Here is a 15,226-nt window from a genome sequence, read left to right as displayed (position 1 = left end):
AAGAAGGATGGTGCACTGCGCTTCTGTGTCGATTATAGGAAGCTAAATGCAATCACTCACAAGGATGCTTATCCCCTGCCCCGAATTGAGGAGGCCCTCACCAACCTTAAGCAGGCAAAGTACTTCTCAACCTTGGATTTAGCCAGCGGCTATTGGCAAGTAGCAATGGACCAAGGGGACCGGGAGAAGACTGCGTTTGCCACCCCTATGGGTTTGTTCGAATTTGAGAAGATGGCCTTTGGCTTGTGTAATGCCCCGGCAACCTTTCAGCGACTCATGCAGCGATGTTTGGGGGACCTGGGGACTGATAAAGTGTTTCTCTCCCTCAGCCTTGGAGGGAGAAAGGTGTGAATGGGGAAAATCAGCCTGTCTTCTGCCCCCACAGCACAGCTCCTTAGTCTTGGAGATGTTAAGTCACAAGGACTCTTCCCTCCACAAACCAGTGACAGTCTCCCAGCGAGCTGGTATCAGTCAGCTGAGCCACCATGTCATCTGCATGTTTTAATTAAAAGAGTCACTCCTTCTCTGATACAAATGAAACTGGTTGTGCACATAAAGAGGATTGGGAATAAAATGCAACCCTGCAGAATCCCTGTGTTCAACATCAAAAGATATAGATTAAAAACCAGTAACAACCACATGTTGAGGTCTGTTATTTAGAAAATCATAAAAACAAAGTTGGATTGATCCGTTATCCCTGTAATCAAAGTGGGAATATTTAGTACATGCAGAGGAAAGTCCACAAATAAGATCCTGGTGTGAGGGTTTGCTGAATCCGGGGGCCTCATGCAAAAGAAAAATGTTGTATAAATCGATTGATTTATCGATCCTGGCGGGTGCACATTTCCCCGTGATAAAACTTATGAATGTGCAGACATGCAGGAGCCTGAGTTTGAACGTAGCTTGCGCCCACAAATGACCATAAATGGTCAATGCAAATTAACTGTATGCCTATTTAATAAATAAAAATGACGCCTTTTTGGTTGCAAAGTCTGATGCTGAAGGCCATAAAAAGAAAACCAAAAAGAGGCATTTTGAACAGTGGCATTGTCACGATCGCTGTGCAGTACTCAGGCGATCGTGCGGGCAAGCAGGCAGGCAGGATACGGGACGAACGGGGTTTATTAGAGAAGACGGGGATCTCACGCGTACAAACATCAATGACGGACAAGGGAAACCGGGGAGACCAGGACTTAAATACACAGGACTAATCAAAGTAACTAGACAAAGCTGGAGACGATCAGGGAAATACACATGGGTAATCAGGGGGCGTGGCACACACGAGGAGCGGACGAGCCGGGCATGACAGGCATGAGAAAACGTCATTTTTTTAAATCACAAATAGGAACATGTGTAGATTTCTAACAACTTATTCATCACCCATGTATATGTCATACTGCTGTCTCTTTCACTTTTCAGCTTATGTGCACTTTCTAAGTACTTGTACAATGACGATAAAGATAAATCTAAAAAAGTTTGTCGAATGGCAGCACATCACCGTTCTATCAGCTCAGCAAAATGCCAGGAAAATTAGTGGTCAGATCTGAGAGAAATAAACAACTTAGTATCTGTGAAACAGTATCTGTGTCCACAGGGAATAATCACTGGATCCTGCAATAGATCCAAACAGACCTGACAGCAGAACTGGTTTGGATCCATTGCCACACTGGCTTCTGCCATTTTCCAAAAAAAATCACTGATTGGATACATTTTCGTTTTCATTCCCTGTTTTTTCCTGCTTCTCAGGCTGCAGCAGGTGTGGTTTTGGACTGAGGCCAGACTGAGAACGGTTACCCACTGTTCATCAAACGTTCAAGTGCACAATGACTTGGTCAAAAGAGATGTAATACTGAAGAAGAGTGACGTTCAATGAGAAGTAGGCTAAAGATCAGGCAGAGGTTCCAACCAACAGCTGGAATGACGTTGTAGGGATAGACTAGAGAAAAGGTGAGCCTAGGGCTGGACCATGTGGTAAAATATTTTATCATGATTTTTTCATTTCAAATGATATTGATGATTATCACAATAGAATTCGAAGCTACACTATTTATGAGGAACATGCTTTTTGCATGGGAAGCGATACCTGCTAGCATTTAATTCATATTCAATGGGAAGCAGGCAGGGAAGCTGGGCTAGGAGGGCGGACTGGGTGGTGGTACAGTGGGTGGACTGGGTACTGGTATGGTTATGGTGGGGGATGCTGGAAAGATGGACGATCCACAGTGCAGCTTCCCAGAACAGGGGTTTTAGATAAAGTTTATATTCCATGGAAGTCCACATACATCATTCTATTCACTCTATTCGTGTATATAATCATCTGCCCTCCTATCGTGTCATGTGCACTATGTGTGGTCCGTGACCAACCCCCATGTTTGCATTTGTGTACTTCATCTGCACTTTACCCCTGTAATTGTGTACATACAGCCGCCCATGTGTCTTATGTTTCACTGTGGTCCTGGGGAAACAACGTCTCATACCACGGTATAAATGTGGCTGGCATGACAATAAAGTCCACTAGACTTTACTTGAATCGACTCTGGCAGGTACAGCGCCACCTTCTGAGCAAACCTAACTTTTAAACTTGACTTTCATTGTAGAAACTGATAGCAAAAAAAGAGCAATAGGAAAGGCATGAAAAGTAAATATCTTTAATTGCATTTCAGACAGAATCACATTTGCACATACTGTACTATATTTACTTTATATGTTTTGTTTTTAATTTTGATAGTTTTAGCTTTTTTTCATTTTTGACCTGTAACATGAATTTTTCATCAAAAATCCAGTACTCTCTATTTTTTCATTGCACATCACTAATTTATGATCGTTATCCTTATTGTTCTGTTTTTCAGCATCCTATTTGTGTACTTTGGGTGTTTGCATGTTGTCAAATATATTATTTTTGTTAATACTAAATATGCAGTCATAGAATGAAACAAAGTAGTGTTTGCCCAAAACAGCTTTATACGCAAGACGGCATAAACACACAACACAATAATGAAAGAACTACGTAATGAATTAACACGTAAAGAACTACGAAATGAATTAACAGATGAATGAATAAGGAGATGAATAGATGTGCTGTGCAAAATAGTGCAACTTACAACTACCCATCCATGCATCATTGTGACTGCTTAATCCAGTGGTTCTCAAAGTCAGTCCTCGGGCCCCACTGCCCTGCTTGTTTTCCTGCTATCCCTGCCCCACACACAAGTCCCAGCTGTCTTTCAGCTTCTGATTGACTGAACACACCTGATCCAGGTAATCAGCAGTGTGTGGGGCAGGGAAAGCTGGGAAACAAGCAGGGCAGTGGGGCCTGAGGACTGAGTTTGAGAACCACTGGCTTAATCCAAACTGGGGTCATGGAAGGAACCGGAGCCTATCCTGAGAACAAAAGGCACAGGCGGGAACCAACCCAGGGCAGGCGCACACACACACACACACACACACACACGCACGCACACACACACACACACACTCAACTACAGGGCCAATTCAGACTGATCAATCAACCTGCCCCATCTTTTAACTAGGATCGTAAATGACTTACAATGGAAGAACAGCAGTAGTGAGAGTTCTGTACAGTAGAACAGCGTGTGTGTGTATGTGCAGCAAGTTTCCATTTGTTATTTATAACTGATGCACTACATGTATGTTTGTCTGCCTCAGACAACAGGGGAGCTCAGAACAATGCAGGGACCGTCACAGCGGCCGGTGTCCAGGTAGGATGCTCTCCAGCATAAGCTAAGCCTTCTGGGAAAACACACCGAACCACCCCCATACATGCACTCATGGTACAACCTCGGCTACCAAAAAGCAGCTACCATTAGCATTCCACGGGGAGGGGAAGAGAGGATAGACACTCAGGTCTTTGTTTTGGAAAACTGATGTCTTTGGTAGACTGATGGTACCTGAAGGGAAACACAACAAATGATGTCAGAATATGCATACATATCTCTTAATGCATGTTACAGTGAGCAGCTGTCATTCTGGGAAAGTCTGGCTTCCCCATTAGGGACATGGCCAATAGAATAAAACAACGTGTGAAAGACAGTGCACTAAAATGATGTGTTTTGGGGTAACTCTCAGGGGGGAGGCTGATTTATCACTATTTTCCCAATAGTGAGTCAAAGTCAGAAAACAAAAGCCTTTGTTCTGTTTTGGGATCCTGCGCCCAGATGGGGTGACTGGCCCTGCAGGCTGTTTGACTTCACTGGCTTGTTGTCAGACAGCTTAGCTGTATCTGTGGCTCAGATCACGTGGGGACTTGTGGAACCCATCAGCTGGGTCTAATAAATCTGACTGCCAGGAGTCCCAGTTAGCATTAGCACACATTTTCGAACCATGGATTTCTCAACTTGTAAGTCAAAGTCAACTGTCATTGTGTACAAGCACAATGAAACGGGGTAATGGGACCAATAAAGGCAATAGGATAGAATAAATAACTTTAAAAATAGTGCAACAATTACAGTAGTGTCATGAATATACACTGAACAAAAATATAAACGCAACACTTTTGTTTTTGCTCCCATTTTTCATGAGATGGACTTAAAGATCTACAATTCATTCCAGATACACAATATTACCATTTCTCTCAAACATTTCTCACAAATCAGTCTAAATGTGTGATAGTGAGCACTTCTGCTTTGCTGAGATAATCCATCCCACCTCACAGGTGTGCCACATCAAGATGCTGATCTGACATCATGGGTAGTGCACAGGTGTACCTTATACTGCCCACAATAAAAGGCCACCCTGGAATGTGCAGTTTTGTCTCACAGCAAAATGCCACAGATGCCACAAGCATTGAGGGAGCGTGCAATTGGCATGTGGACAGCAGGAATGTCAACCAGATCTGTTGCTCGTGCATTGAATGTTCATTTCTCAACCATAAGCCGTCTCCAAAGGCGTTTCGGAGAATATGGCAGTACATCCAACCGGCCTCACAACCGCAGACCACGTGTAACCACATCAGCCCAGGACCTCCACATCCAGCAGGTTCACCTCCAAGATCGTCTGAGACCAGCCACTCAGACAGATAATGCACGGCCCCATGTTGCAAGGATCTGTACACAGTTCTTGGAAGCTGAAAATGTCCCAGTTCTTGCATGGCCAGCATACTCACCGGACATGTCACCCGTTGAGCATGTTTGGGATGTGCTTGACCGGCGTATACGACAGCGTGTACCAGTTCCCACTAATATCCAACAACTTCGCACAGCCATTGAAGAGGAGTGGACCAACATTCCACAGGCCACAATTGACAATCTGATAAACTCTATGCGAAGAAGATGTGTTGCATTGCATGAGGCAAATGGTGGTCACACCAGATACTGACCGGTTCTGAGTCCCCAGACCCCCAATAAAGCAAAAAACTGCACATTCCAGGGTGGCCTTTTATTGTGGGCAGTATAAGGTACACCTGTGCACTACCCATGATGTCAGATCAGCATCTTGATGTGGCACACCTGTGAGGTGGGATGGATTATCTCAGCAAAGCAGAAGTGCTCACTATCACACATTTAGACTGATTTGTGAGAAATGTTTGAGAGAAATGGTAATATTGTGTATTTGGAATGAATTGTAGATCTTTAAGTCCATCTCATGAAAAATGGGAGCAGAAACAAGAGTGTTGCGTTTATATTTTTGTTCAGTATATATGTATACACACACCTCTGGGACCCGGGTTCGAGCCTCCGCCTGGGTCCCATGTGTGTGGAGTTTGCATGTTCTCCCCATGTCGTCGTAGGGTTCCCTCCGGGTACTCCGGTTTCCCCCCACAGTCCAAAGACATGCTGAGGCTAATTGAAGTTGCTAAATTGCCCATAGGTGTGCATGTGAGAGTGACTGGTGTGTGAGTGTGCCCTGCGATGGGCTGGCCCCCCCGTCCTGGGTTGTTCCCTGCCTCGTGCCCATTGCTTACAGGATAGGCTCCGGACCCCCCGACCCATTAGGATAAGCGGTTTGGAAAATGGATGGATGGATAATGCGGCTATTTATAATGCGAATAGCGATCTTCAGGTGAGGGCGGCACTACACGCCCCCCATGCAGGTAAAACAAAAAAAGGTGACATGGTTCACTTTTTTGCCGATTTAACTTAATTTTAAACACTTTAATACTTTCGACAATTGACATTTTGAAAGCGTCTGTATATATATACATTTCTATGCGTGATTCCAAGTGTGATGAACCAGTATTTCATCAGGGACACCGTGACATTGTCTTTATTAAGGACACAGTGACACCGCGTTTCATCAGCGACATGGTGACTCAACATATTCTTCAGGACATTGAGACTAGATAGACAGAAAGAGCCACCGCTCGCAACCCTCTGGAGCTCTTGTTCATTTTCTGATTGTTTAGTTTGTGATTGATTTCTGATTGGTCTTACTGTTTATGACTGTTTTTTTGTTCTTGGATTCCGACTTTCACTTCACCCTTTCTAATACTGTCGCAGGTCCTTCAACCCTAGACTGGGGACCATAACAAGTGTGATGGCTACAGCCACACAGAGTGAGATCTCAAACATCCTCTCACCTCCTTAGTTCATTACTTGTATATGTTTTAATTACTGATTTTAGTCTTGGTGACCTGTGCCTTACTGAGACCTGGCTTAAACCGGATGAATTCATGGCACTAAATGAATCTACTCCAGCGGAATACAGTTATAAGCATAACCCGCGACCAAATCGCAAAGGTGGTGGTGTTGCTGCAATTTTTCAGTCCAACTTAGGAGTGTCTGAGAAATGTGGTGTGAGTTTCAGCACATTTGAAACTCTTGTTCTTAGCCTTGCTGGCTCATCTCTTTCTAGTTCGTCACCCCAAATCACCATGGTTATTGTGTATAGACCGCCTGGGCCGTACAGTGATTTTCTTAAGGAATTTGCTGATTTTTTAACAAACCTGGTGGTCAGTACTGACAAAGCCGTTATTGTGGGTGATTTTAACATTCATATGGAGAAGGATAATGATCCTTTAAAAACAGCGTTTGCAGCTATTCTTGACTCTGTAGGTGTACGTCAGAATGTAGTCGGGCCTACTCATGTCTGTAACCATACCCTTGATTTGATCATTAGTCATGGCATCCTGGTAGAACATGTGTCTATTATGCCACAGAGTCCTCTGCTCTCAGATCATTACTTGTTAACATTTGAAATCCAGTATAGCCTCCTGTTGACCACCACTCCAAAGTATAGAATCAGACGTTCTATTAAGGCACTAACTACAACAACATTTATGAAACAACTTCCACAGTCCTTCAGCCTTACATCTGAAGCATCGTGTGTAAATGAACTTGAACAGGCAACTTCAAACATGGAAAAATCCCTTCGCAGCACTCTAGATCTTGTGGCTCCACTTAGGAGTATAAAGCATAGCAATAACAAACCTGCCCCCTGGTACTCTGATAATACACGTGAACTCAAACAGGCATCACGCAAGCTAGAGCGAAAATGGCGCTCAACTAAACTGGAAGTTTTCAAATCTGCCTGGAAAGAGAGCCTCTCTAAATACAGACAAGCACTAGTAACTGCTCGGTCTGTCTATCTCTCCAGATTAATAGACATGAACAAAACCAATCCTAAATTCCTATTTGAATCTGTGGCTAGGATAACACAGAATTCCTCATTAAACTTGCAAATCCCGCAAGCTCTTAAGAGTGATGACTTTCTTACATTTTTTAATGGTAAGATAACTACAATTAGACAGACTATACAGTGCACACCTTTACCTACTTACGGCTGCCTGCCTCCTGCTAGTCTTATGCCTACCAATAATGAGACCTGAATCTTCCTTTCATTTCAAAGATCATGGAAAAGGTTGTAGTTCGTCAGTTGTCCTCTTTCCTACAAAAAACTAATGCCAATGAATTATATCAGTCTGGCTTTAGACCAAACCATAGCACAGAAACTGCTCTAGTCAAGGTAATGAATGATTTACTTGTGGCTTCTGACCGTGGCTGTGTATCTCTGTTGGTATTGCTAGATTTAACTGCAGCGTTCGATACTGTGGACCATAATATCCTCTTGGACCGGTTAGAAGGTGTAGTTGGCATTACAGGGACAGCACTTTCTTGGTTCCGCTCATATTTGTCTGATCGCTATCAGTATGCCCATGTGAACAATGAATCTTCCAAGACAACTAAAGTTGAATATGGTGTCCCACAGGGATCAGTCTTGGGCCCGCTACTGTTTACCCTATACATGCTACCTCTTGGTAACATTATTAGAAATCATGGTATTGGGTTTCATTGTTATGCAGATGATACACAGTTGTACATATCTGTTAACCCTGATGATATATCACTGCTATTTCGGTTAGAAGACTGTTTATTAGATATCCAGTGCTGGATGGCAAAAAAATTTCTTATGTTAAACACAGAAAAAACAGAAGTTCTGGTAATTGGTCCCAAGGCTGCTAGAAATAAGTTCCACCACCTCAACGTTGGTAACCTTCCTACACAACCTAACATGGTAGTTAGAAATCTTGGCGTTCTTGTCGATTCAGATCTATGCTTTGATGCTCACATAAGAAGTATTACTAGAACTGCATTTTATCATCTACAGAACATAGCCAAGCTTCGTAAGATGCTCTCACTTAATGATGCAGAAAAACTAATACATGCCTTCGTAAGTTCCAGACTGGATTACTGTAATGCCCTCCTATCGGGTTGCCCGTCTGGATCCTTGCATAAACTTCAGATGGTACAGAATGCTGCAGCCAGAGTTCTAACAAACACTAAAAAATTTGATCATATTACACCGGTCTTATCCTCTCTTCATTGGCTGCCAGTTAAGTCTCGAATTGACTATAAAATACTGCTATTAACTTATAAAGCACTAAATGGCCTTGCACCAGAATACCTTAGTGAACTGCTGACCACATACAACCCTCCACGATTGCTTCGCTCTCAAGCCATGGGATATCTGTTAGTGCCTAGGGTAGAAAGAGCTACGGCAGGCTGCAGAGCTTTCTCCTACAAAGCTCCTCAGCTGTGGAATGGTCTTCCACCGGATGTGCGGGTTTCAGGTTCACTCTCAATATTCAAGTCCAGACTAAAAACACACCTGTTTAGTTTAGCGTATAGGGACACTAGTTCTAGCCCTAGCTAACTCTTCACTCCCAGTCAGACCTGTAGTGTGAGGTGCAGAGCTGGGTGGGGATCGGTGCCATTGGCTTTGGATGAACTGGATTGTCAGTGCTGTCACTCTAGCTTTGCAATCTCTTGTGGAACTGGAGTGCTGACATTTCAGGGACTCCCCATGCCGGCATTCCCACTTGCCTCTCCCTCCTACTGATGCTGCCATAGCCATATCTGCCGGAGCTTGCAGATTGCACTTCATATTGTACTCACCTAGCTTTTAGCACTGCCAATAGCCTCCTCTACTATGCCTAATTGTACATTTTATTTCCCCTACTCCTCCTGGGGGGTGATGCCTGGAGACCTCAATCTATCAAGATATCCAGCACACCCGGCCACATGTGACGTCGCCACCACCAGTGACGTCCCTGCATCCAGCTCGCCGTTCTGATCTTCCATGTATAACCCGCTGCCTTACCTCTGGTTGCCTGGCAATTTGAAGAAGACTCGGCTTTGGCATTGGCTTATCATCTTCCTTGCTCTCCTCTCTCTATTTGACTATCCCTGCCGGCCCCTGGAGGATGGGCTCCCCCTTTGAGTCTAGTCCCTCTCAAGGTTTCTTCCTTCTGGGGAGTTTTTCCTTGCCACTGTCGCCTATGGCTTACTCACTGGGGGCTTTGGGTGAGGATATAGTAAAGCGCTTTGAGACAATGTAATGTTGTGATAATGCGCTATATAAAAATAAATTTGTTGTTGTTGTTTTCTTTAATGAAACTGCTTTATTTAGAATAGCAATGTATAGTTTTCAGTTGGTTTGCTTTATCCTTTTTAAAGGGATTTATATGCAGTGGTTTCCTAATTAATCCTTTGATTTTGTAGTTACTTTGGTTGTGGGGGGTGGGCCTCTCCTAGTTGGTATAAAGGTGTGGCTGAGGGTGGAAGACTCTTAAAGGCAAGATAAGATAAGATAAGATAAGATAAGATAAGATAAGATAAGATAAGATAAGATAAGATAAGATAAGATTTATTAACTTTATTAGTCCCACGGGTGGGAAATTTGCAAAGGGAAAAACCCCTGGAGCTGGATTGAACCATATACTGCCATGGCAAGACGGGGGAGTTGGGGTTTAGTTGTGTTTTTTATGTTTAGTTGTATGTAGTGTTCATTTAGTTTACCCCTTTTGTGTGTTAATTGGTTTGGCCAAACCACTATATATGTTCCATGTGTCTCATTATAAGAAGGTCAGTTTGTTTCAGCTGATATCTTGCTTTGTGGTATTACGTTTTGCTGTTTTTTTACTTCTTTTCTGGGCCTTGTTATTTAGGTCTTGAGTTTTGTCAACTGTTTGTATTTTTGGGGGTCAATAAAGTCCTATTTTCTTTAGTAAAACTTCTCTGTTTGTGTTGCCTTACTGTTTGGTCCCTGACAGTAGATAGATATAGACTCTCAGGACACACACAGAAACAAAATTAAAAAATATGACATTTGTGGGCTGCATCCTTTATTCTCATGTATGTATTAAACAATGTACAAAACTAATGTGTAGATTGACAGTACTTATCAAAGCTTGCTCTGTCTAAACCTGACACAGTCTATCTATAATTGCACATACCTGCATGTTACTCCATGATACCACATGACAGCTTCAAATTTTTGTGGTAAATCTGCTTCATCTGGAGAAAAAGAAAACAAGCAAACATCTAAACAGACAGAGAAATTCATTATCAACAGAACTGCTCTCATGCATCTCTGCCTAATATCTATCTATAAAATCAAATAGTAGTATTACAGCTTGTTTGGGGGAAAACAATGTCAACAACAGTTATGAATGAATGTGCATGTATATAGTAACTTTCCAGGCAGCCAAAATGCTTTACAGAAGGAACGGGAAGCCATTTCAACCACCACCAGTGCGTAGCACCAACTGGGATGATGTGACAGCAGCCATTCTGCACCAGTACGCTCACCACACAGTAGCTAAGGTGCTGAAGGGGAAGGAGAGAATTCACCAGTTAGATGTAGGGGATGATTAGAAGGCCAAATGGCACAGGGCCATAGTGGCCAATTTCTTAGCCAAGCATTGATGTACCACCCCTGCAGGAATCTTTCATGACCTCAGAGAGTCAGGACCTCGGTTTTACATCTCATCCAAAGGACGCATCATTTTTACAGCACAGTGTGCTGGATGGACTAACCTGTTGGCCACACTAACATCTCTTCAGCAGCTACCTAGCTTTCCTAGTTGGTCTCCTATCCAAGTACTGGCCAGACCTTAACTTGCTTAGCTTCAGGTGGATTATCTAGTGCAGGGGTGGCCAATCTTATCCGCGAAGGGCCAGTATGTATGCGGGTCTTTGGGATAACCTTTAGGTCAGCTGTTCACACCCAGGTGTGAGGATTCTACAGCCAATACGGCCCTCTAATTAGTAATCTAATTAAGCAGTCACAGCGAAAATCTGCACACACACCGGCCCTTTGCGGATGAGATTGGCTACCTCTGTTCCAGTCTGAATTGCTTGGTGTGTATAATTTGTCTAATGTATTAGTTTATACACACATTCAAACTCCAGTGTTTGCTCGGTCTGCTCTTCTCAGTCTGGCCTCAGTCCAAAACCACACCTACTGCAGGAAGCTCTTCCCACTGTCACACACAGACAACTGTGAGAGAAAACGAAAGTAGGTAAAATGGCAGAAGCCAGTTCCGCTCTGGATCAGAAAGAGTTCAGCTGTCCAATATGCCTGGATCTGCTGAATTATCCAGTGACTATCAACTGTGGACACAGTTACTGTATGAGCTGCATTAAGAGCTGCTGGGATCAGGAGGATCATCTTAGAGTTTACAGCTGTCCCCAGTGCAGACAGATCTTCATACCCAGACCTGTTCTAGGCAAAAACACCATACTGGCTGAAATGGTGGAGAAACTGAAGAAGACTGGACTACAAGCAGCTACTCCTGCTGACCATTATGCTGGACCTGGAGATGTGGAGTGTGATTTCTGTACTGGGAGAAAACGCAAAGCTGCCAAGTCCTGCCTGGTGTGTCTGGCCTCTTACTGTGAAACTCACCTCCAGCCTCACTATGAATCTCCAGCTTTTAAGAAGCACAAGCTGACTGATGCCACTGGACACCTGCAGGACAAGCTCTGTTCCCACCATGACAAACCCCTGGAGATCTACTGCCGTACCGACCAGCAGTGTATCTGTTATCTCTGTACGATGGATGAACACAGAGGCCATGATACAGTCTCAGCTGCTGCAGGAAGTGCGGAAAAACAGATCAGGCCAGAAACACTCTAATATAGATTATAAAATTTATTTGAAATAAAAATGACTTTTGTCTTAATATATATGAGTATAATGGCTATGAAAACACTCAGACCAAGTCTGGTTTGGTAAAATGAAGAAAAATTAACTGAAAATGCACATTTAAAAAGTTCTGATCAAATTTCTACTGAAAACTCCTTCAAACATTGAATCACATGGCTGCAGCTGAATACATACAGCCAGCAAACAGGGTGAAGAGGTTCACTTACTGTTTGGCTGAGGATCTGAATGGCTAAGATGTGTGAGTAAGAGGGTTTAAATATGGTGTGATTTTTGGTACTAATGCTGCATTCCAATTGAACTTGTAACTTGGAAATTCCGAGTTCCTAGTCGGAAATTTGAACTGGAACACCCCCTGAAGTCAGAGGAATCTACACAACCCTGACCTCAGATTTCAAGATGGTTGTGCCCTTTACAGTATCAACAGAAGTTAAAGCTGTACAGTAAAACCTTGGATTGTGAGCATAATTTGTTCCAGAAACGTGCTCGTAATCCAAAGCACTCGTATATCAAAGTGAATTTTCCTGTTAGAAATAATGGAAACTCAGATGATTCGTTCCATAACCCAAAAATATCCATATAAAAATGATGAATACGAAATATAAAGTAAAAAAAACAATAATAATAAAACAAATTAACCTGCACTTTACCTTTGAAAAAAATTGTGGATGGTGTGAAGGAAATGAGAGAGAGGAGAAGAGGAGGGTTATTTTGTAGGGCGGCTTTCACTATAACTAACGGAATCACTGATTTCACTGTAGGCTCACTGGAATCTTTTTTTTTGTGCGACTTTAACAAGGAACCTTTCCAATGACAGGCGCTTTTGCCTCCTTTTCGATTTCACGGAAATGTGGACATTGAATTTTCGTTAAACAGATTAATCGCATGCACTGCTACACCCTTATTCGGGTGGTGCTTTTCTACTAAATTTTGACTATATGAGTGAGGGACGCCAACTGAGACCGAGCTTGGGAAACGATTACCCACAATCCTGCAGCGAGAGAGAGAGAAGAACCATCGGCTCAGTTGTGATCACGTGACGCTAGGCAGACAAAGTGTATACATAATACTTGTATTGCAAGACTTCACTCGTTTATCAAGTTAAAATTTATTAAAACATTTTAACCAAGCTACTCGCAAACCGAGGTGAGGTTTGACTATAGTTTTATACTGTTTATTAGCACTTACATCTAATTTTTGGCTCATTAAATTAGTCGTACACATGGTACTGTATAGCCGCTATCTGTAGACGTGTTGCTATGCTGTTTTTGTGTGCAAAATACCATATAATCTGTTGTTATCAACTGATATTACTAACCAGGAAAGAACTGGGGCCCGTTTCAGAAAGCATGATTTCTTGCTTAGGAGACCGCTTGGCGGATTTAAGGTACTCCGGGCTAAATGTAAGTGAATAAAGAAAACGGCCTGGGACAAATTAAATCCAACAAGTTATCCGGGAAAGCAAGAAAGTTTGCTTTTTGAAACAGGTTACTGGTTTCGTTAAATGTCCAATTTGCTGCACTGGAACGTGTTTAACTGGTGTGTGACATCATTCCCAGCTCTGAGTTCTGACCTCCGAGGTAAATGGAGCGCAGTATAAGAGTAGCGACTCCATCACCTCAGAAACAGCCACCATCCTGGGATTTTAATTTCACACACTCCAGTGTGTAGAGTTTACTGAGAATTGGCAGTTCAAGCCTGGCCTTGGTACATCTGGGGGTCCCTGAGCAAGGCCCTTAACCCCCAGCTCTCTGGGTGCTGCTATGGGTGGCTGCCCTTTGCAGTCAGCTTACTCACACCTACAGAGAGCAAGTGGGCGGATGTTAAAAGAATTTCCTCACAGGGATCAGTGAAAGTATCAATTATTGTTATCATTAAAACACATTGTTAATTAGAGGTCAGATGAGAATGACTAGCCCTGTTTAAGCTGACAGGAAACCCACAAATGCAAAAAATGAGTCAAAGGCTACGTTCACACCTGGTATTAACATGCGTCTCCACATGCCGAACATTAAAAGAAGGACTTGGTAAATTGCCCGTAGGAGTGGATGTGTGTGTGGATGGTGTGTGAGTGTGGCCTGCGATGGGCTGGCCCCCCATCCTGGGTTGTTCCCTGCCTCGTGCCCATTGCTTCTGGGATAGGCTGCAGACCTCCCGCGACCCAGTAGGATAAGCGGTTTGGAAAATGGATAGATGGACATCATATTTTCGTAATAACGCTTGTCTTCTATGTATAATTTTTTAATTGTATTTCATAATGTTACGATTTTTATTACACGGTCATTATTATGAAATATTTCACATGATGAAAATGTGATTACTTAATTATATTTCTTGGGAACCTGTATTTCACAATAAAGTTCAACTTTATTGTCAAGGATTTGCAGGATTGGCACTCCAGCCACCGGATAAAACTCACACTGTTCCATTGGGACTGGTGTGGTGCTGAGGTGTCACCCACTGCACGGCTGTACTCAGGTTTTCATCCCTGAGGTGGTTCGTCGTATTGTGGGTGCAGTAAGGCTCTGTACTCAGTGTGTGCTTCTTACCTCCTTACCTTACCTACATCAACACAATGAATGAACAAATGAATGTGTTAAAATATGTCTTTCAGTACTAAGATATATGAAGATTAATATTTTTCTATTCAAGATTAAAGGGTTTAGCCTATAATGCACTGTATTGGTTGCCATAGGATTATATTTTGGCTTTTAATCAGTGAAGCTCAAAATTTGTGAAAATGATAACAAAGAGGTTCAGTGTTTTGTCTGAAATGCTGACTTATATGTCTGACTTGGAACAAGTGAAGTAAAAGGAGCAAAGT

General features: G+C 42.9%; 2 protein-coding genes across 5 annotated transcripts in view; both read left to right on the top strand.

Annotated features, from left to right (window-relative positions):
• LOC125739617 (tripartite motif-containing protein 16-like) overlaps positions 1 to 15,226 on the top strand; it is a 144,745-nt gene that overhangs the window by 26,221 nt on the left and 103,298 nt on the right. The gene's annotated exons all lie outside the window — the stretch shown is intronic.
• Positions 11,737 to 12,849, top strand: LOC125739842 (E3 ubiquitin/ISG15 ligase TRIM25-like). The gene is made up of 2 exons (XM_049010346.1): positions 11,737 to 12,223; positions 12,821 to 12,849. Exons 1-2 carry the CDS (start codon positions 11,764 to 11,766, stop codon positions 12,847 to 12,849), a joined length of 489 nt encoding a protein of 162 aa, XP_048866303.1. The 5' UTR covers positions 11,737 to 11,763.

Source organism: Brienomyrus brachyistius, chromosome 4, assembly GCF_023856365.1.
Source record: "Brienomyrus brachyistius isolate T26 chromosome 4, BBRACH_0.4, whole genome shotgun sequence".
In the NCBI taxonomy this organism is placed as follows: domain Eukaryota; kingdom Metazoa; phylum Chordata; class Actinopteri; order Osteoglossiformes; family Mormyridae; genus Brienomyrus; species Brienomyrus brachyistius.
The sequence above is the reverse complement of the archived record's forward strand: the minus strand, read 5'-3'. Positions and strand labels throughout refer to the sequence as shown.

Excerpts from the sequence above, each read along its gene's own strand:
- LOC125739842 (XM_049010346.1), top strand. The coding sequence starts at position 11,764 with ATGGCAGAAGCCAGTTCCGCTCTGGATCAGAAAGAGTTCAGCTGTCCA. Across the intron at positions 12,224-12,820 it reads ACACCTGCAGGACAAGCTCT|TATCAACAGAAGTTAAAGCT; the intron begins GTTCCCACCATG and ends TGCCCTTTACAG.